This window comes from Aulonocara stuartgranti (assembly GCF_965226115.1).
Source record: "Aulonocara stuartgranti genome assembly, chromosome: 11".
NCBI classification, from domain to species: Eukaryota; Metazoa; Chordata; class Actinopteri; order Cichliformes; family Cichlidae; genus Aulonocara; species Aulonocara stuartgranti.
In genome coordinates, this window is record NC_138947.1 from 1,332,825 (window position 1) to 1,353,367 (window position 20,543).

The window sequence follows — 20,543 nt, forward strand, 5'->3', positions numbered from 1 at the left end:
CAAACAAAAAAAAGTATATTTAACCACAAATTTCCGATAAGAACATTTAAAGTTAAGTTTTGCTCTGTGTTTATTCTGCTTTTGTGATGCAAAGCTACGCTACTGCAGTCCCAGAGCTTGAAACGAGCAAAAGTCCAGAGTTTGAATATAAAATGAAAAGGATTTCCAGACTTGGAAGTAACTAAATCCCATGAAGCTGCTGTTCGTGCGTATATGTGTACTAACAGAATGTCTCTCTGCATGCACGTAAATGTTCCTGTGCACATCAGCACGCATCATAAAACAAACACAACAAACAAAAAAACCTGATAAATGGAAGCATGTGACTCAGACTGTGATGCTGTTTTCTTTATATGAACTGAAACTGTTCATGTGCCTCATGCAAGCTTTCACTTCATGATTCCATAATGTTGCTCCACAGTTGGAAACACGTCTTCATTTTAAAACAGTCCCATTAATGTCCCAGTCTGACCCTCACATTTCCACGTTGACCTGGAAATAATGAAAATGTGGAGGATTCAGAAATATTCAAAGGTATTTTAAACTGCAGCCGAGCAGATCGGGATCACTCGAGTCCAAACACAGTGAGTGCTCCATCAGCACATCAACATGTGGAGCTAAATTCAATCTGTAAAGACACATAAAATATAAGTAAAAATAAAAGGTGTAAAACTGGTTGGGAAGTGGTCTCTGTTTCTCTGCTTCGTCTACGTGACAGGAAACAGTTTAGAGGTGACGGTTTTCTCAGAACTTCCTGTTTTACTCTCCGTGTGCAGTCAGTCTGAGGATGAGGCCCGCTACATGCATCACAGCCCTCGTATCTTATCAGTGTTATTCAGAGATGGGCGCGTTACTGTAATCTGATTACTTTTTTCAAGTAATGAGTAAAGTAAGGGATTACTATTGCAAAAACTGTAATTAGATTACCGTTACTTTCCCGTAGGAACGCTGCGTTACTGCGTTACTAAAACCGTGATTTTTTTGCGAGAATGTCTCATGACAGTGACGTAAGCGAGTGCGCCGTTAGTGACAACAGCTGTGTGCAGATCAACAATGGATCATATATCGAGTGCAGAGAGAGTATGAGCGTGCAGCGTTTAAAGCGTGGAAGCACTGACCTTACTTTGAGTTTGATTCCATAAAAAGTGACAAAAACATTAGTGTCCGCTGTGCGTGGGAAGAAAACTTCTTTTTACAGCGAAAAACCCCTAAACTTCCAACAAGCACCGAGTAGCTACGACGTAATGGGAAACTCACAGAGAAACTCACGGATTCTTCCACTGACCGCGGCACACCTGCACCAGGGTAAACCTCCGCCTGCCCCACTCCTGCTTTACAGGTGAAAATAGAGCAACAGGACCGCTGAGTCTTTGACTTTATTTATTTTCTGCTGTGTTTTACTTGCATCTATTTGAAAGACTGAGTGTAAACACAAAAAAACATTATTTTATTTTATGTGCTGGAATGTGCAGAAAATAGGTTTAAATGTTAAACTAATTTCTTCCAGTCAGAGAATGTTGCATATAATTAAATGTTTGCTTGATGCATAAAGTTAAAAGATTAAAACTAATAAAACAAGTTTTAAAAAGAGACTTTTCCATCTGATTACATTTTGTATGATGGATTATGCAGAAAAAGTAGAATTGGGCTGAAAGATCTATCGCTTTATCACCTCTTCAGGGTGTAAATCGTGTTTTTAAAAAGTAACTAAGTAACTAAGTAATTAATTACTTTTGAAAATAAGTAATCAGTAAAGTAACGGGATTACTTTTTTGGGGAAGTAATCGGTAATTAGTTACTGATTACTTTTTTCAAGTAACTTGACCAACACTGGTGTTATTCAGTTTAAACCAAATGTTTGCAGATGTGGGGCAGCATGGTGTGGGGCCACAGTGGGCCCAGGCCTGGGCCACAGTGGGGTAACAAATAATACCATAAAACAGACTCACAGCTGCAAAAGTCAAACTCTGCACAGGCAACTGTGCTACACATAAGTACCAGCTATGTTACAGCGGCTGAATGAAGAGAGCTGTCCAAGAGCAGCTTCATGAGGTCTGCACCAGCCTGATGCTCAGCTACGTTTCTTAATGACTGTTTTAAAGGCCTGTGCTGCAGGTTTGGGAGGCGCACACAAGCTTCAGTTCATGGTCGGCTTATCAGCGTTTTTGAAATGATGCCATGCTTTTATTTTCCAGTTGAATTAAAAGCGCCTCATATACAGTACGGCGACGTCCTTCTCTCAGCCTTATATCACATATGAGACGTAAAACATGTGCTGCTTTCACCTTCTTACTGTCTCCTGTGTGGTGTTTCCTTGTTATTACATCGTAGCAGACATGCAGGTGTGGGTGACCTGTGGGGCTGTGTGGGCGGGGCCACATGTGTCTGAAGCGGGTCTCCTCACAGAAACGCCATTGAAGGCTGTGAAGTAAACAAAGTTTGAGTATTTAGAAACCTTAAATATATTTGATATTGTTCATTATTTAAATGTCAGAAATCAAACTGAAGCAGGTTTGAGTCAGAGACCCGAGCATCAGCACTGTCATGATCCTGGATCATTTCGACCCAGCGTTTTGTGTTTATTCTAATTTTGCTGTTAGTTCTTAGGGTTTGGTTCTTGTGTTTAGTGCTCAAGTGTTTTATCAGCCCTTCCTGTGTCTCCCTCTGTGCTCTGTTCATGTCCCCGAGTCATGTTGTAAAACAGTCTGTGTGTTTCCTGTTTTACTTTGTAGGTTGTGTCGTCTCGTTCCTGTGGGCCATGTCCTGATTACTGGTGTGTGTATTTATGGTGTGTGTCTGCCTGTGCTCCTCGTCGCGTCGTCTGTGTTTCTCTGCATTAGTTGGTATCTCTCCGTGTTTCTCTGTTCCATCTCGTGTTTCAGGTTTATTCGTTTTTCCTAGTTTAGGTTCGTGTCTTCGTGCAGTCCTCGACACCCTCGTTTCTCTGCAGTGTTGGTCAAGTTACTTGAAAAAAGTAATCAGTAACTAATTACTGATTACTCCCCCAAAAACGTAATCCCGTTACTTTACTGATTACTTATTTTCAAAAGTAATTAATTACTTAGTTACTTAGTTACTTTTTAAAAACACGATTTACAACCTGAGTAGGTGATAAAGCGATAGATCTTTCAGCCCAATTCTACTTTTTCTACATAATCCATCATACAAAATGTAATCAAATGGAAAAGTCTCTTTTTAAAACTTGTTTTATTAGTTTTAATCTTTTAACTTTATGCATCAAGCAAAGATTTAATTATCTGCAACATTCTCTGACTGGAAGAAATTAGTTTAACATTTAAACCTATTTTCTGCACATTCCAGCTCATAAAATAAAATATTTTTTGTGTTTACACTCAGTCTTTCAAATAGATGCAAGTAAAACACAGCAGAAAATAAATAAAGTCAAAGACTCAGCGGTCCTGTTGCTCTATTTTCACCTGTAAAGCAGGAGTGGGTAGGTGGAGGTTTACCCTGGTGCAGGTGTGCCGCGGTCAGTGGAAGAATCCGTGAGTTTCTCTGTGAGTTTCCCATTACGTCGTAGCTACTCGGTGCTTGTTGGAAGTTTAGGGGTTTTTTTCGCTGTAAAAAGAAGTTTTCTTCCCACGCACAGCAGACACTAATGTTTTTGTCACTTTTTATGGAATCAAACTCAAAGTAAGGTCAGTACTTCCACGCTTTAAACGCTGCACGCTCATACTCTCTCTGCACTCGATATGTGATCCATTGTTGATCTGCACACAGCTGTTGTCACCAACGTCGCACTCGCTTACGTCACTGTCGTGAGACATTCTCGCAAAAAAAATCACGGTTTTAGTAACGCAGTAACGCAGCGTTCCTACGGGAAAGTAACAGTAATCTAATTACCGATTTTGCAATAGTAATCCCTTACTTTACTCATTACTTGAAAAAAGTAATCGGATTACAGTAACGCATTACAAGTAACGCGTTACTGCCCATCTCTGTTTCTCTGTATATTTCACACGTTGTAAATAAAACGCTCACCTGCATCTAGCAGTTTCCTGCATCTTGGGTCCTCATTTAACTCCACCACACGACTGCTGCCCCAGCTGTGACAAGCACACTGTGAAAAGCAGCTTCGTCACAGAGACAGGCTTTGATGAAGACCACCAGACTCCAGCAAACATCCTGATTGACAAACATGAAAACACAAAGAAAACAGGCAGTAAAATGTGTGAAACCCTGAGGTGGCCCTGGGCTCGCTCACATATTTATTCTTCTCTTTAACTAACAGGAAATGATCAATTTAGAAATGACACATTTGACACTTCCTGAATTTGTTGTTTGACGGCTTCATTTCTTTGTCAGTCTGAGGATGTGGCCGCAGCGTTTCTCCCTCATTCTGAGTGCGATCGTCTCAGGTAAGAACTTTGAATCTGGGTTCAAGCAGGATGGCACCAGAGAGGATCATAAGACTCACAGTAGAGATATCCTGACTTTAGATCTGGATTTTCCTTTAAGTCATTCATTCAGACACACAGGACATAAGAATTTAATGAGGAACGGCTTTGTATTTCCGTCACTGAAAGTCACGGCGGTCGGTGGTGAACACCACAGCACAGAGGTTAGACAGAGGCAGGAAAGTGCAAAGTTCACCACAGAGTGATGCAAGCAGAACCGCAGCACGCTCCACAACCAGCAGGAAAATCACTGAGACACTCCAGAGCTCTTTCAAACCAGGCCACAGATGGATAAACGTGTCCTCGTTGGACCAGGAGTGTCTCTGAAGGCCGAGGGGCTCCTGGTCCAGACGCAACAGGCTGGAAGATGTTCTGCAGGTCTTATAGAACCTGCTGCTGGTGTCTCAGAGCATCTTCAGAGGTCTGCTAGAGTCCCAGTGTCGCTGGTTGGAGCTGTGCAGTGAGTTCAAACATGAAAATAACCATCCAGCTGTGTTCTGTCAGGTTCTGTCTCAGCTGGATGGAAGCTGACCGTCCCTCCAGGGGTCAGAGTCTCCAGAGGGGAAGATGCTGTCCTCGGCTGCTTCTTCACCCCCACACGGGATTATTCAGGAATGATCAAGGTCACATGGAAGTTCATAGCATCAAACACTCCTCCGTTCTTGGAGTGTCCAGTAAAAAATGATTCCATGCATGGAGCCAATCCCTGTGCATTTTCCGATTTAAAACATTCCCTGAAAGGAGATCCTCGATGGGGGGATGGGTCGCTCCTCATCAGGGATGTACAGCTGACTGATAACGGCACGTACTTCTGCAGAGTGGAGCTCAACAGGTGGAAGAAATTTAAGGAAGCAAAGACAAAGCTTTATGTTGGAGGTAAGGTCGAGTTCAGCTTTTACTGAAAGTTATCAAAGTTGTATGAGTCACTTTCTTCTGTGGTGCAAAGACTGTAATGAAAGATAGCCACACAGCGACCTTCTGACTCTGCCGAGGTTTGAGTCACACTGGACTGTAAATTATTCAGCGGTGACCTGTAGCCGTCCATCCTGCAGGCTTCTCTGTGCAGCTGAAGATCCAACATCCAGAGATACAAGTTGTTCTGAAGATTGTTGTCAAAGCTGCGTCTGAAGCCAGACTCTGACTCAGGCTACGTCCACACTAGATTTGAAAACGGCGTCCAAACTATTGTTTTCAGTCGTTTTCACAGAGTTGTGCGTCCACATTGAAACGGCCGTAAACGCTCACGTCGCAGTCCTGTGCATGCGTGAAACGCAAGAAGATTCGACCTGCCTCATTTCTCTCTGCTGTTTATTTGCTTTCCGGGTCTCTGAAACGTTGCAGCAAAATGTCGAGGAAAAGCAGCGAGTTTGTTAAATGGACTAACAATGAGGTGGAGTTGTTGCTGCGAGTAACACAAAAGTACAAAGTTGCAAAAGCGAGTGAGAGTTAAAGAATTCGAAGAAAAGCTCTCTGGAGCACGTGCAGACTAATATTCATCTTTAACAGGGCTGTCAAACAAAGCAACTGCTGTATAACGCCCTCCACTATCTTTGTTTAATTCAATTCAATTCAATTTTATTCATATAGCGCCAAATCACAACAAAAGTCGCCTCAAGGCGCTTCATAGATACAGAGAAAAGCCCAACAATCATATGACCCCGTATGAGCAGCACTTTGGCGACAGTGGGAAGGAAAAACTCCCTTTTAACAGGAAGAAACCTCCGGCAGAACCAGGCTCAGGGAGGGGCGGGGCCATCTGCTGTGATTGGTTGGGGTGAGAGAAGGAAGACAGGATAAAGACATGCTGTGGAAGAGAGACAGAGGTTAATAACAGATATGATTCAGTGCAGAGAGGTCTGTTAACACATAGTGAGTGAGAAAGGTGGCTGGAAAGGAAACACCCAGTGCATCATGGGAATCCCCCGGCAGCCTACGTCTATTGCAGCATAACTAAGGGAGGATTCAGGGTCACCTGGTCCAGCCCTAACTATATGCTTTAGCAAAAAGGAAAGTTTGAAGCCTAATCTTGAAAGTAGAGATAGTGTCTGTCTCCTGAATCCAAACTGGAAGCTGGTTCCACAGAAGAGGGGCCTGAAAACTGAAGGCTCTGCCTCCCATTCTACTTTAAATACTCTAGGAACAACAAGTAGGCCTGCAGAGCGAGAGCGAAGTGCTCTAATAGGCTGATATGGTACTACAAGGTCATTGAGATAAGATGGGGCCTGATTATTTAAGACCTTGTATGTGAGGAGCAGGATTTTGAATTCTGGATTTAACAGGAAGCCAAAACAGGAGAAATCTGCTCTCTCTTTCTAGTCCCTGTCAGGACTCTTGCTGCAGCATTTTGGATTAAGATAAGATAAGATAAGATAACCTTTATTAGTCCCACACGTGGGAAATTTGTTTTGTCACAGCAGGAAGTGGACAGTGCAAAAGTTATGACGCAAAAATTAGAATACAATAAGAATAAATACAGTACACAGCTGTACAGAATAGAATAAAATAATATACTATATACAGTAGAATAAAATAGAATAAAAATATACAATAAGATAAAAATAGAATACAAATACAAATACTATATACAACAGAGTAAAAATACAACGATGACAGAAAGGATTATTGCACTTAGTATTATTGCACATGTGTGGATGTGTGTGTTTGATCAGTTAAAGTCTTTATTATGGAGTCTGACAGCAGTGGGGAGGAAAGACCTGCGAAATCTCTCCGTCCCACACCGTGGGTGCCGCAGTCTCCCACTGAAGGAGCTGCTCAGTGCTGTCACAGTCTGCTGCATGGGGTGGGAGATGTTGTCCATCAGGGATGACAGCTTAGCCGCCATTCTCCTGTCACTCACCACCTCCACTGGGTCCAGAGGGCATCCTAGAACAGAGCTGGCCCTTCGGATCACCCTGTTCAGTCTCTTCCTGTCCCCAGCAGAGATGCTGCCGCCCCAGCAGACCACACCATAAAAGATAGCAGAAGCCACCACAGAGTCATAGAAGGTCTTCAGGAGTGGGCCCTCCACCCCAAACGACCTGAGTCTCCGCAGCAGGTACAACCTGCTCTGCCCTTTCCTGTAGAGGGCGTCTGAGTTATGAGTCCAGTCCAGTCTATTGTTCAGATGAACACCAAGGTACCTGTAGCTGTCCACAGCCTCAATGTCCATACCTTGGATGTTCAGTGGTTGCAGTGGAGAATGCTTGTGCCTGCGGAAGTCTACCACCAGCTCCTTGGTTTTACTGGCGTTGATCTGGAGGTAGTTCAGCTGGCACCAGTCCACAAAGTCTTGAGTCAGTCCTCTGTACTCCTTGTCGTCCCCATCAGTGATGAGGCCGACTATTGCAGAGTCATCAGAGAACTTCTGCAGGAAGCACTGGGTGGAATTGTGGGAGAAGTCTGCAGTGTAGATGGTGAAGAGGAACGGAGCCAGAACCGTTCCCTGTGGGGCCCCCGTACTGCAGACGACCCTGTCCGACACACAGCCCTGAGTCCTCACATACTGTGGTCGGTCGGTGAGGTAGTCCAGGATCCAGGTAGTGAGGTGATGGTCCACTCCAGAGTTCACCAGCTTGTCCTTCAGAACCGAGGGAAGAATGGTGTTGAAGGCACTGGAGAAATCAAAGAACATGATTCTCACAGTGCTTCCAGCGGTCTCCAGGTGAGCGAGGGAACGATGTAGGAGGTGAATGACGGCATCATCCGCTCCAATGCCAGGCTGGTAGGCAAACTGAAGTGGGTCCAGTGATGAGCTTGTTAGGCGCCGAAGCTGAGCCAGGACCAACCGCTCCAGGGTCTTCATCAGGTGGGATGTCAGAGCCACCGGCCTGTAGCTGTTGAGGTCCTTGGGGTGTGAAGGCTTTTCAGTGAGTTTTTAGGACTTCCTGATAATAATGAATTACAGTAGTCCAGGCTGGAAGTAATAAATGCATGAACTAGTTTTTCAGCGTCACTCTGAGACAGGATATTTCTAACTTTAGAGATGTTGCACAAATGGAAGAACGCAGTCTTACATATTTGTTTAATATGTGCATTGAAGGACATGTCCTGGTCAGAAATGACTCCAAGGTTCCTCACAGCGTTACTGGAGGCCAAGGTAATGCCATCCAGAGTAAGAATCTGCTTAGATACCATATTTCTAAGATTTTCAGGGCAGAGTACAATAACCTCAGTTTGATCTGAATGAAGAAGCAGAAAGTTAGCGGCCATCCAGGTCTTTATGTCTTTAAGACATTCCTGCAGTTTAGCTAATTGGTGTGTGTTATCTGGCTTCATGGACAGATAGAGCTGGGTGTCATCTGCATAGCAGTGTAAATGTATGCTATGTCTTCTAATGATGCTGCCTAAGGGAAGCATGTATAATGTAAACAGAATTGGTCCTAGCACTGAACCCTGTGGAACTCCATAATTAACCTCAGTGTGTGAAGAGGACTCTCCATTTACATGCACAAACTGGAGTCTATTAGATAGATATGATACAAACCACTGCAGTGCAGTACCTGTAATACCTACAGCATGTTCTAATAATTGGCCACATGACTGCATCACATGGCTAACATGCGTCATCATTTTCAAGTCTCCGTTTTCGCTGTCCACACTGCTACGCGAAAGCATCGCTTTCAAAATGCTTCGTATTCCTTCGGGGAAAACGCGTCTCAGTGTGGACGGGAGGCCAAATGGAGAGAAAACGATGTTTCCAAACTAAAACGCATTCGTGTGGTCGTAGCCGCAGGCTCATGGCTGGAAGCCAATGAACAAACAGAGTGAATGGAGCAGAGAGCGTTTCATGCCAGGCTGGTTTAAGGTGTCACATGATGGAAAATCATTTTTAATCAGATCACTTTTCTGCTTCTTGTTCCCAGCTGAGCCTCACATCCTGAACCTCTCTGTGGTGGAGATGCCCTGTGGCTCAGACAGCGCCCCCCGGAGGCTGCAGTGTGAAGCTGAAGGTAACCCGCCGCCTAAGATTGCGTGGCTGTCAGCCTCCAGACGCATGTTAGAGAACAAGGGTGAGTCCTCACAGTCCAGCCCGTACCATGTGACCAGCTGTGTGCCGTACCTGGAGGAGGAGGAGCTCACCTGCAGGGCGGAGGGTGCACTAAACCACACGGAGAAGACGTATCCAACCAGAGAGCCTCAGGATCAGAGTGAAGAGAGTGAAGAGAGTGAAGAGAGCGACTCTCTGAAGATCCCTCTGATCGTGTGTGCTGTCATTGCTCTCCTGATCCTGATCGCAGGAATCGTCTTTTACTGCCTGAGTGAGCTCCTGTTTCACTTTAGCACAGCTGCTGTGGTTCACATACTCCGGCTCATATTTCGGTTCTTTCCTCCTTTGTCACGTTTGTTCTGTCTGAAGGGCGCGATCATCCACAGCAGGTCTCACAGTCTGCAGCTCATGAAGAAGAATTTCAGGCATTTTATTCAGTGGCTGCGACGCCCGACTCCACTTCCTGTGAGTGTTTTTCATCCATCCTCTTCCACTTATCCTCGTCTTGATCGAGGGGCCGGAGCAGTCTGTCGCAGGTCTAACACAGGCTACATATTTACTAATTAAATTGTTTGACTCTTGATTTAATTTGATTCAATGTTTTTCATATATTTTTTATTAGTATTCAATATTATTTTATTATTTATTTATTTTTATTTTTCAAAAACGTTTTGAGTCAGGTTTTGCTCACTTGCATTTTTATTTTGGAAATGTTTGATAGTTGTAGCTGGACGTCTGGAGCTCCTTTTAACTGCTCTGCACTGACTGACTGAAGTTCATTCATTGATTGGAACGAAACACAACTCATAAGCAGTGTTTGTATTATTAGAGAAGCAGCACAAATATTAAAATAAGTAAATGTTATTAAGTTATGACCATAACACCACAGGCTGAAACCTTACATCACTTAGAAACATCATCAGCCAGTTTTTATGTCACGGCTGAGGCTGGGTGTTGTGGCGTGGACCCAAAATAAAGATGGCGGCTTAATGGGCGCCGGATGGATCTTGGAGGATGCCTGGCATGCTGGACAAGTCCTGACAACGTGTTGACCTCAGAATGAGCAGTATCTGGCAAAGCGTTGACCTCTGGCTGGGACGTGGCAAGGCCAGATGGCAGAATGGAAACCATAACCAGTTGAGCAGGTAGTGGCGTGGCAGCTGCAGGCGTTGAGCTGAGGGCAGCGTGGGTAGCTACAGAACGTTGAAGAGGTGGTGGGGCTGTAGATGACGACGTGAAGCCGCGGTTGAGCCAGCGGCATGGCGGGATGCTGGACGGCTCTCCAGAGCCCCAGCTCAGTTACTCCCAGGGGTCCGAGTTTACTGAGGCCTCCAGCTCAGCCTCTCCGAGGCCCCGGGCAGAGATTTTATCTCCGGAGGAGCCGGTTCATCCACACAAAAAACATCTTTAACATGATCGTCCCTGAAAGCATGATTTATCAGTCCGTGGTTAGTTTCTGTCTCTTGGGTGGCTCGTTCTGTCCCACCATTAGCATTACCAACTGTACACAAGTCTATAACTTAACTCACATAAGGAGTCAACAGAAATGGTCATGGCTGGCTCAACAACACGAGTTGTTATGCAGTTGTTAAGCCGTCTTGTCAGAAATTCCAGTCGTATGAATTGCAACAAGAGTTCTGGACTAACATTACATCTACTAACCCGGGACAGAGAGTACAAGCCTTTCACAGGTAGATTTGAGACTGTACTTTCAGATGCAGATCCTGGAGATGTAGCGACGCACTGAGTAGATTCTGAGCCTTCAACATTGGGAAACAGTCTGGAATCAGGATGTTCTGTCATGGCTGAGCAGCCGGGGTGTTGTGGCGTGGACCCAAAAGCAGACACGGGAGAGAAAACGAAGTATAACAGAAAGACGAGCCGTTTATTAAGGCTGATATCAAACAGAAAACAAGGCAAGGCGAGCTGGGAAAAAACTAAATGAAACTCTAAACTGGGATAAACTAAGTCCTCACAGTCCAGCCTGTACCACGTGACCAGCTGTGTGCCGTACCTGGAGGAGGAGGAGCTCACCTGCAGGGCGGAGGGTGCACTAAACCACACGGAGAGGACGTATCCAACCAGAGAGCCTCAGGATCAGAGCGAAGAGAGTGAAGAGAGTGAAGAGAGCTCCCACATGAATGAGAACAGGTGCATGCGAAAACTGAAAATGAACATGAACCGAAGCACGAAAGTAATCCTGAGACGTAAAGTACACGATACCAGATAAACAGACAACCTGACACTGAGCAGAGTAAGAAAGAGGACTTAAATTCACAGAAGGGTAATGATGGAAGTGGAAACACCTGAGAAGCACAGCTGACAAACATGACGCCACAGGGGAAGTAAAACTAAACACACTGAACATGAGCGGCAGAGCCTCAAAATAAAAAAACTAAGCAGGAAACATGGACATGGCAACACGAGCTCGACAACGTGGACACAGACATGAAACTCACGACAGACTGTGGAGACACGGAACAAGGAGGGACACACGGGAACAGATAAAGGAGACGAGCGCACAGGAATCACTAGATGTTAAACAAAGAGGACAAGACAGACGAACACAGAACAAAGGAAAAGACTCATAAACACAGAGATGAAACATAAGCTAACATTATCTCTGTATATAATAAACAATCAAAACACCAAAATAACTCAAAAAATGCTGGGACACAGACGCAGCCCCTGACAATGTATTAGAAAAATTATTCAGAAGTTTATAAAATCACAATCTCAAGGCCCAAATATTTAAAAAATGAACCACCTGATGTCAAAACGCAGTAAAAGTCCAGTCAAATCGTGACTATATAAAATATCACAAACTTCAAACGAGTCACCGATTATTAAAGGTTTCATAGTTTTTTATCAGAACGCTCAAACAGAAATGCAAACTGGACGATGGATCGTCCGCGGAGGATGACTGAGGCCCAGTGTGAGATACAGAAGGATTATTTTGGACTATGAATTATGCAAAGCTGCTCTAGCACCTGTTTGTATTATTGGTACAATATTTTACCTTACAATATAAAACTCATTGAGCCATCCGTTGTTGTGACTTGGCGCTATATAAATAAACCTTCTGTCTTCTGTTCTGCTCTCTGTGTTTGTATCTGAAGTGGAAAATCATGGTCAGCGGGTCTCAGCCTGTCCAGCTGAACGAGAGCAGCAGATGGTTTACTCAGTGGTCACCGTGTACGAACCCGCCTCCTGTGAGTTCTGCCCGAGAAACAAAGCTGCCTTTTAATAATGTGGTTAATTACTTTATCAACGGTCTTCATTTTTGCACCTTTTCTTTTTTATGTTTATTATTCATTCTTTATTACATGATTATATTTGTTGTTTTGTCACATTAGTCTGAGGGAGCGTTTTACTAATATATTTACTTCAGTGAAAATATCAGTGACATACTAACGATGTTTCACTGACGTCGGGGCAGCATGAGTACGAGCATTTTTTTTTTTTGCCGATGCCCGTGATGCTCCCCCCACCACGATGCCGCCCCGGGCAACCGCCCGTGTCGCCCGTATCTAAAACCGCTACTGGCTCAGTGTGTTGAGCGGGCGACTACATACCATACAGCTGACAGCAGCCAGCCCAGGTCCCACTCTGGCCCACGCTTTCCTGTCCTTTATTCTCCGTGTCTATCAAATAAAGCTGAAAGAGGCCAAAACAACTATTTAAATGGATAATCTAGTCTGCATATGATCAGAAATTTAAAGGACTCAACGTCTGTCTTAGTATGAGCGACTGAGCAGATAAACTCATCACAGTTGGTGAGGCAAAGGGTCATTTTCCTGTATTCTGCTTTAGGAATTTAAGTCTTTTTCCAAATACATGTATCGCCCCCTGGTGGCAATTAGAAAGAATCCATGTTTCAGACACTTTTCATACTCGGGAGCTACGTCCATCTTTTATGCTGTCAGAGAGATCGACTGAAGGGCTTCACCAAAGCCCAGTATGGGATAAAGGAGGATTATTTTCCACTGTGAATCATGCAAAGCTGCCCTGGCAGTAATTAGCAGGTATCAGTGGCTATCCACACAGTTAATGCATGCAGCCTGACATCAAGTTAGCTACCCTAAGCTAACACTCCACCTTCTCGCCCAAACATGGTCACTTCTGTTTCCAAAAACCAGCACGGTTAAAGCCGAAAGACTGATGCTGACGATTAAAACCAGTCAGAAACCAGTGGGTGATGTCACAGTGGAAACATCCATCTTTTATATACAGTCTGTGGTTTTCCTCCAGAAAAGGTTAAAAACAAACACAGTTTGCTCAGTGTTTGCTCATTTTCTACTTTAGCTCAAACTTTCTGTAATTGCTGCTGTTTGTCTTCAACAACTCATAACTTTTATATTTACCTGATTTTTTTTCTGTTCTCGTCTCTGCACCTGAAGTGGAAAATCATCACCGGCAGGTCTCAGCAGGAAGAGAAGAGGAGCTTCAGGAGGTTTATTCAGAGGCCATTTCTATATCCTGTGAGTCCTGTGAGAACAGGAAGTTATTATCTCTGCTGACCTTATTTGTCATTGACAGAAGCAGCTTCATTCACACAAGCTGCTCCCAGACTTATTGTGACTCCTTCAGAGTTCAGCTTTTACTTTGAAACAATACTTCAAAGTACTGTTTCGAATTTTCACTTAGTGCAGCTATTTTCAGATAAATCAGCTTCCTGCATGCAAACTACACGACAACAGCAACCTGCCAGTGACCGAAGCAATCTCAAGGAGGTTTTTGGTGAAAAAGCATAAATCTGTTTGCAACCGATTCTCACCCAGTGACAGCCGGCAATCTCCAGCAACCAGATGCCAACTGGTCTCTAGACGCGTCAGATGGTTTAACCGTGTGGTTCAGATGAAACACAACCCGTGGTCATTCTGGTGTGTGGACGCTGTGTCAAACAGACCTGAGATCAGACTTTAACGGCTGAACTGTTCTTTGTTTCAGGCGACTTGTACTCTCCAATGAACATCCACGACTGAGCGAGGTATTAAAAACATCTCTGATTAACTTATAAACATATACTATGAATAAACAAAGAGCATCAAGTGTGATTCAGATGTGTGTTTATTTTCAGGAACAGCAGAAAAAGTCAGACTTGCCAAACAACCTGAATTTTGAAAGTCACACCTCGACGTTCGTCCAGACTTGGAAACATCACGAAGCTGTTCTGTTGCTCAGCAACGTGGAGCTTTTAATTCAGACATTGTCTCCAGCCTCCGTCATTGTCGCTCACGCTTCACCTGGTCCAGCTCCACCGCTCAAACTACCCAACACTCGCACGCCACTCCTGTTCTTGCTCCCCATCGCCTGCTTTCAGCTAACCTACTGTTACTCGCCTCGCAGCTGATGCCTCGCAGCTGATGCCTCGCAGCTGATGCCTCGCAGGTGAACCCTGTTAGATGTGGCAGATTCGTGTCTCCTCCCGGGATCGAGCGGGGGTCTTTCATTGTTAGACAAATGTGTAAAAACGTGAAACACTGAACATCAGGTTTCATGTTTTTTCGTTAATAAAGTTTTGTTCAAATAAGAATCACAAGAAGTTTGTTTTATTATTTTCCATCAGAGCTTTTAATGTTTGATGCTGAGTTTGTGCTCACCTCTTCGTTTCCTTTGTTTTTATTGTTCTTATTCTCACACACATCTTTATTATTCACACTATTTTCAATATCAACAGATCATCCTCGCGAGGTCACATGATCACAGCCTGCACTTCCGCTAATGTCCGCTAACAGCACAGGTGTGCCTGTGTGATGCTCACATGGCTGCAGGCTGATAACCATGTTAGAGCTGCTGATAACAAAGAGAAGATTAAAGTTGATATTACAGATCTGAGTCGTTCATTTTGTGTATTTTACTGTTTTTTCCTGCTTTAAATGTCCTTTAAAGCTCTGAACCAGGAGGCGTTTGTCTGCGTCCAACAAATGTCCAGCAGGGGGCGCCAGAGATCGATTTAAACACCGGGCTCAGAGCGCTCAGTGGAAACGGTCGGAGGTCTCTCTCACTTTGTTTTCCGTCATGCGTCTGAGCGTCAGTGTTAATAACAATAATGTGTTTGATCAGAGCTGCAGCAGTATGGAACGCCAGGACTGCCATAATGAATTAATTAAATACACCATTAAATAATTAATTAAATGTGGCAATAATTAATTAATTACATGTGTCATAACTATTTATTTAATTAATTAATTCCAATTTTAATTAATTATTGCCACATTTAATTAATTATTTAATGGTGTATTTAATTAATTCATTATGGCAGTCCTGGCGTTCCATACAGCAGCACTGAAACAGCACAAAGCCAAAGGCCCAGAGCAGGAAGTCCCACTGTGACTCCAACTCATCCCACAGAGGACCGACGACCCACACCACACAGACTTATGTGCCCAGCTTTGTGAACCCTTTTGGGTTTCACAGCATTTATTTTCAATTCATGTCACATTTGTGACTGTGGTTCATGTCAAAGCACATATTATCATTATCGTTACTATACAGTTTAGTTGGTATCACAGGTCATTTAGCTGGTTTTGTTTCAGGTTTGATCTTTTTACACATTTTACTGGTTTTATGTGAGCTTTTCATAATATTTTAACGAAGTCAAATGAAAACTCAGAGATGATTTATTTACAGCAGCGCAGGAATGAAACTGCAGGAAGTTCGTGTCACCTTATTTGTATGCGGAGGAAGGTTTGCTCTGCAGTTATGAGTCACGAGCACGTGCACACTCCCACAACACATAAGTACAGTACAACGCTGAGAGCAAGAACACTGAGGTTTGGTTTCAGGCAGCTAAGGTGAGGACAGGGGAGAGGGGGCAGGTCCTTTCCTCCAAACAGAGGTCAGAGGTCAGAGAGAGATCCAGTAAGGAAGCAGAGCGGGAGAAGCACACTGAGCGTTTGGTCAGGAGATAAAAAGTAGAGCCGTTACCACTTGACATAACTACAATCCAACAATCCAGTGACGCAGGAGAGAGGAGTTCGGTACTGCAGGGGTGACACGGATGCTGTGCTTTTATTTTGGTAGTTTGGTTTGTTTCAGCAGGTTAAACTAGCTTCAAGATAAAAAGCCAAAACCCTTTGTGGGTACAAGAGCGGATGTTGTGGTTCATGTGAGGCTGGGTTGGGGTTTGATTCCTCGGCACATGTGTGCTGTCGTCATGTGAAACCAACGCGCAGCATCGTCCGGTCAGTTTCTGCCCGGCTGGTTTTCAACCTGAACTCCACAAGATACTGCAGCTTCGAGCTTCACTTCCTGCTGCTGCATGTGTGTGTGTGTGTGTGTGTGTGAGTGTGTGTGTGTGTGTGTGTGTGTGTGTGTGAGTGTGAGTGTGTGTGTGTGTGAGTGTGTGTGTGTGTGTGTGAGTGTGAGTGTGTGTGTGTGTGAGTGTGTGAGTGTGAGTGTGTGTGTGTGTGTGTGTGTGTGTGTGTGTGTGTGTGTGAGTGTGTGTACTTATTTGGACATCTTTGTGCGGACAGAAAATTGGCGTGCCACTATACTGGAGGGGACAAAGTCCCCACGAGTCTGAAGCATGTTTGAGATTCAAAGTGTGGTTTTAGCTGCAGGGTCACAGTTCGGTTTATTTTCATGGTTAGGCATTATGTCAATCAAACGTCCTCAGTAAGACATGAAAACGAGTGTGTGTTTCAGTTCATGTTGGTATGTGTTTAACCACCTTGTGGCCACAGGATGTGGTTGAAAGTGTGAAGCAACAGTTGTTACGTCGCTATGGGAACATGAAAGGTGTTAAAAAACACTTTCGGAGTTGAAGAAAAGACGTTTTTGTCGTTTTTGCAGCTTGTTTGTCTCTTTGAATTTTCCAGCTCGTGCAGTGGCGCATGGCGGTGCAGACCGTGAACCACCGAAGGCCCAGGATGAAGGACGTGTTGTTGGCAGAGCCGGGTCGGGGCACACGGGCTGTTCTGGGCCTCGCTTTCCGTGCAGGCTGCTTTCAGCAACACCAGCTTACAAAAACCCACCGCTCACCTGCCCGCTGCCAGCAGGACAGCACACGTCAGTGTTAAAACCCACAAACACAGCACAAAACGTATGTGTTACTTAAGGTGAAGCTCCGACAGTCTCATCGCTTCTTTCTGTAATCGTTCAAATGGAGATTCATGAAAAGGCCGCACGCAGCTTCCATTCAAACAGGATCAGGTGTGACGCGCCCTAAATGGAAAATCAGCTGCATTTGGATGAAGATGGATTCTGCCTGTGCTGGTTTTGTGGAGCCACGTGTGGTCAGATAGTTACATGAAAAAGACTCCAACGCACAAACGCCCTCATGAAAGTGGCTCCAGTCTAACGAGCCAAACTGTTGTAAAACAAGCGCAGCCTCTACTGCCTCCAGGCTGGCTGCAGCTCAGGTGGTGGAGCAGGTCATCTACTAACCAGAAGGTTGATGGTTTGATCCCAGTCTGCTCCAGTCTGGTTGCCAAGAAGAAAAGCGCTATATAAGAATCAGTCCATTAACATTTAGTGTCGAACTCCAGGCCTCGATCGCCGGCATCCCACAGGTCAGCACACCTGAATCACATGATGAGTTCATTACTGGGCCTCTGAAGAACTTTAAGACATGCTGAGGAGGAAATTTAGCCTTTAAATCAGCTGTGATTTATTCAAGGACGCATCTAACACCTGCAGGACGCCGGCCCTCGAGACCAGGAGTTGGACACCCCTGAGCTACAGAGCACGAACAGTTCTGCCCTCCGGCTGTGTGACGCTGCGGCGTGACCGTACGTCGATCACTTGGACGTCTTAAAGCACAGGTGTCCAACTCCAGGCCTCGAGGGCCGGCGTCCTGCAGGTTTTAGACGTGTCCTCGATCCAACACAGCTGATTTAAAGGCTAAATGACCTCCTCAACATGTCCTGAAGCTCTCCAGATGCTGCTAATGAACTAACCATTTGATTCAGGTGTGTTGACCCAGGGTGGGATGTAAAACCTGCAGGACGCCGGCCCTCGAGGCCTGGAGTTGGACACCACTGTCTTAACGTCTCTGAGGACGCTGCTGGAGGCAGACGCAGCTCCATCACAGGGACTGCAGCTTGTGAAACTTCATGCTCGGTGCTGCAGTTGCTGCTCAGGCGTACCTCGGTCGAAGCAGCGCCTCCGTGAACATTACTGTGCTTCAGCCCTGCGCTCATGTTCACATGAGACAGGAAGTCGAAGCTGTCTGTGGTTATTGTGTCATTGTCTGTTCTATATCAGTCAGTGAGTCACTTAATGCTTACTTTGACCAGCGCAGCAAGAAGGATGACGTATTTTAGAGGTAAAAGTATCACGAAGACTCTTGAGACAGCGACGGGGGTTTATCCTTTTCTCAGCAACCCCCCACATAACCCCCACCGTGGGAGTAATCTCAGACAGCGCCTGAAGTCTTCACCTGTGAAAGGGCATTCTCATTTTCTGTTGCAGTGACGTGCGCTGAATTTACAGAAAGGGAAGCAGAGGAGCTGACGGCCCACCCACAGACACAGAGAAGCTTCCACTGCTCACCTACAGATCGCTGGACCAGACGGAAACACGCTGGCTCGCATCAGCAGCGCTTTTATATCGTAGCTTTGAAGCATCCACAGAATCGCCCCGTACCACGTATGATGTCACACACCTTATTAGGATTTACAAAAAGCAAACCTCATATGAGGCTCGGGAGAGGAAGTGAGCGTCAGCGGCCACGCCAACATCACGTCGGCAGCAAACACACATCCTCTAATCCTGCCGTGTTCAACATGTCCTCTGTGTGGGACTTTTCCCATCAGTATAATTCAATAGTCCTCACATAAAACTTTATATTACTGTCAGATTAGACTCAAGAAAGAGCTGCTGCGGACATGAAAGTGACAGAAACAACTGCAGCCTCGCAGCAGGCCGGACCACAGCAGCATCTTCAGTCTGCAGCTCAGCTGTGCTGATGTGCGTCTCCTTCTCCTTCAGGTTTACTGCTTCTGAGGCCGCTGTCTGAATTATGAATGATGCTCTGAGAGCATTTTAGTCGAAGACTCCTCCAGCTCCCGCCTTCTGAAACAGAGACGTCACCGTTTGATCACAAACAGAGTCCTTGAAACAAAACCAGCCTGCGACTAAACCGAAAGATAAAAACGGACTCGTTAGAGCCGGCGATAGAAAAGCATTCTCACGTCTGTCTGCGATGTTCTGCCGTCACACAGTAACGTTGTCGCATCAGCGGCTCGTGATGCTGCAGCTTGTCAAGTGTTCTCGTGGAGCCGGGTGGTGCTTCCCTGTGGTGGTCTGAGCATCTCTGTGACTCGCCTGGCTTCTCCGGGTGGCGTCCACAGCTACATGTGCAGTGTTGGGATTGAGAGTTAGTACTTCCAGTCTGAGCTGGATCCGAGTTCAAGTGTCTCGGGGCCTCCTCTATGATGAGTTGGTGACGCCTCTGTAGTGACGTGGACGCCGTACCGGCCTGTGGTGGTAAAAACAAAGCTGTCGACTCAGAGGTCGATCCACGCCCCCACCCTCACCTTTGACTGGGAGCTCTGGATGGTGACTGGAACAGGCACCACCTCTCAGCTCTGTGGTGCACAGAAGTTTAGCATTTATCACCTGCACAGGAACACGATCTGTACTCGTGAACGCGGCACAGAAACAAGCTGGCGAGCGTGATGTGCTTAATGATTGATTTTGTACTTCTAAAGCACAACAGCTCAACTGTAGCTCCTCCCATTTCTGGTCATGTACAGAGCTGATGTAGTGAACCTGAGCTGCATCCATCGCAGAAGCGCAGAAACCTCGTGTCCTTCTGTGTGTCCACGAAGATCGAGTTGAAATCAGAAAAATTCGTATTCGCAGCTCAGCCTGAGAGAGTGTGATTAATGAACTTCAGCTCGTTTTCTGTTACCTCAGGATGCAGGCGAGCATCACCGCCCTGTGTGTGTTCAGACGACTGACGTAGTTTACTCCTCTATATTTATCTCACTGTTGTCTCGTGAGCTGGTCTGCACGTCTGCACACTCTTTAAAACGAAGGTTTTAATCTCATGTTTCCTGCTTAAACGTGAAATATTCAAACAGAAAACAGAGAAAATGGTGCTGAGCTCTGAATGGAGGAGTGTGTGTGTGCGTGCGCGTGCATGTGTGCGTGAGTGTGAGTGTGTGTGCGTGCGCGTGCATGTGTGC

At 45.3% G+C, this 20,543-nt stretch overlaps 1 protein-coding gene across 1 annotated transcript; it reads left to right on the plus strand.

The window, feature by feature from the left end:
• Nucleotides 1-4,333: 4,333 nt before the first annotated feature.
• Nucleotides 4,334-14,941, plus strand: LOC309717863 (sialic acid-binding Ig-like lectin 15; the record flags this gene model as incomplete). The annotated part of the gene is made up of 8 exons (XM_082552740.1): nt 4,334-4,379; nt 4,923-5,294; nt 9,281-9,676; nt 9,775-9,870; nt 12,525-12,617; nt 13,806-13,886; nt 14,356-14,395; nt 14,486-14,941. 7 exons carry the CDS (start codon nt 4,334-4,336, stop codon nt 14,388-14,390), a joined length of 1,119 nt encoding a protein of 372 aa, XP_082408866.1. The 3' UTR covers nt 14,391-14,395; nt 14,486-14,941.
• Between the last annotated feature and the right edge of the window lie 5,602 nt (nt 14,942-20,543).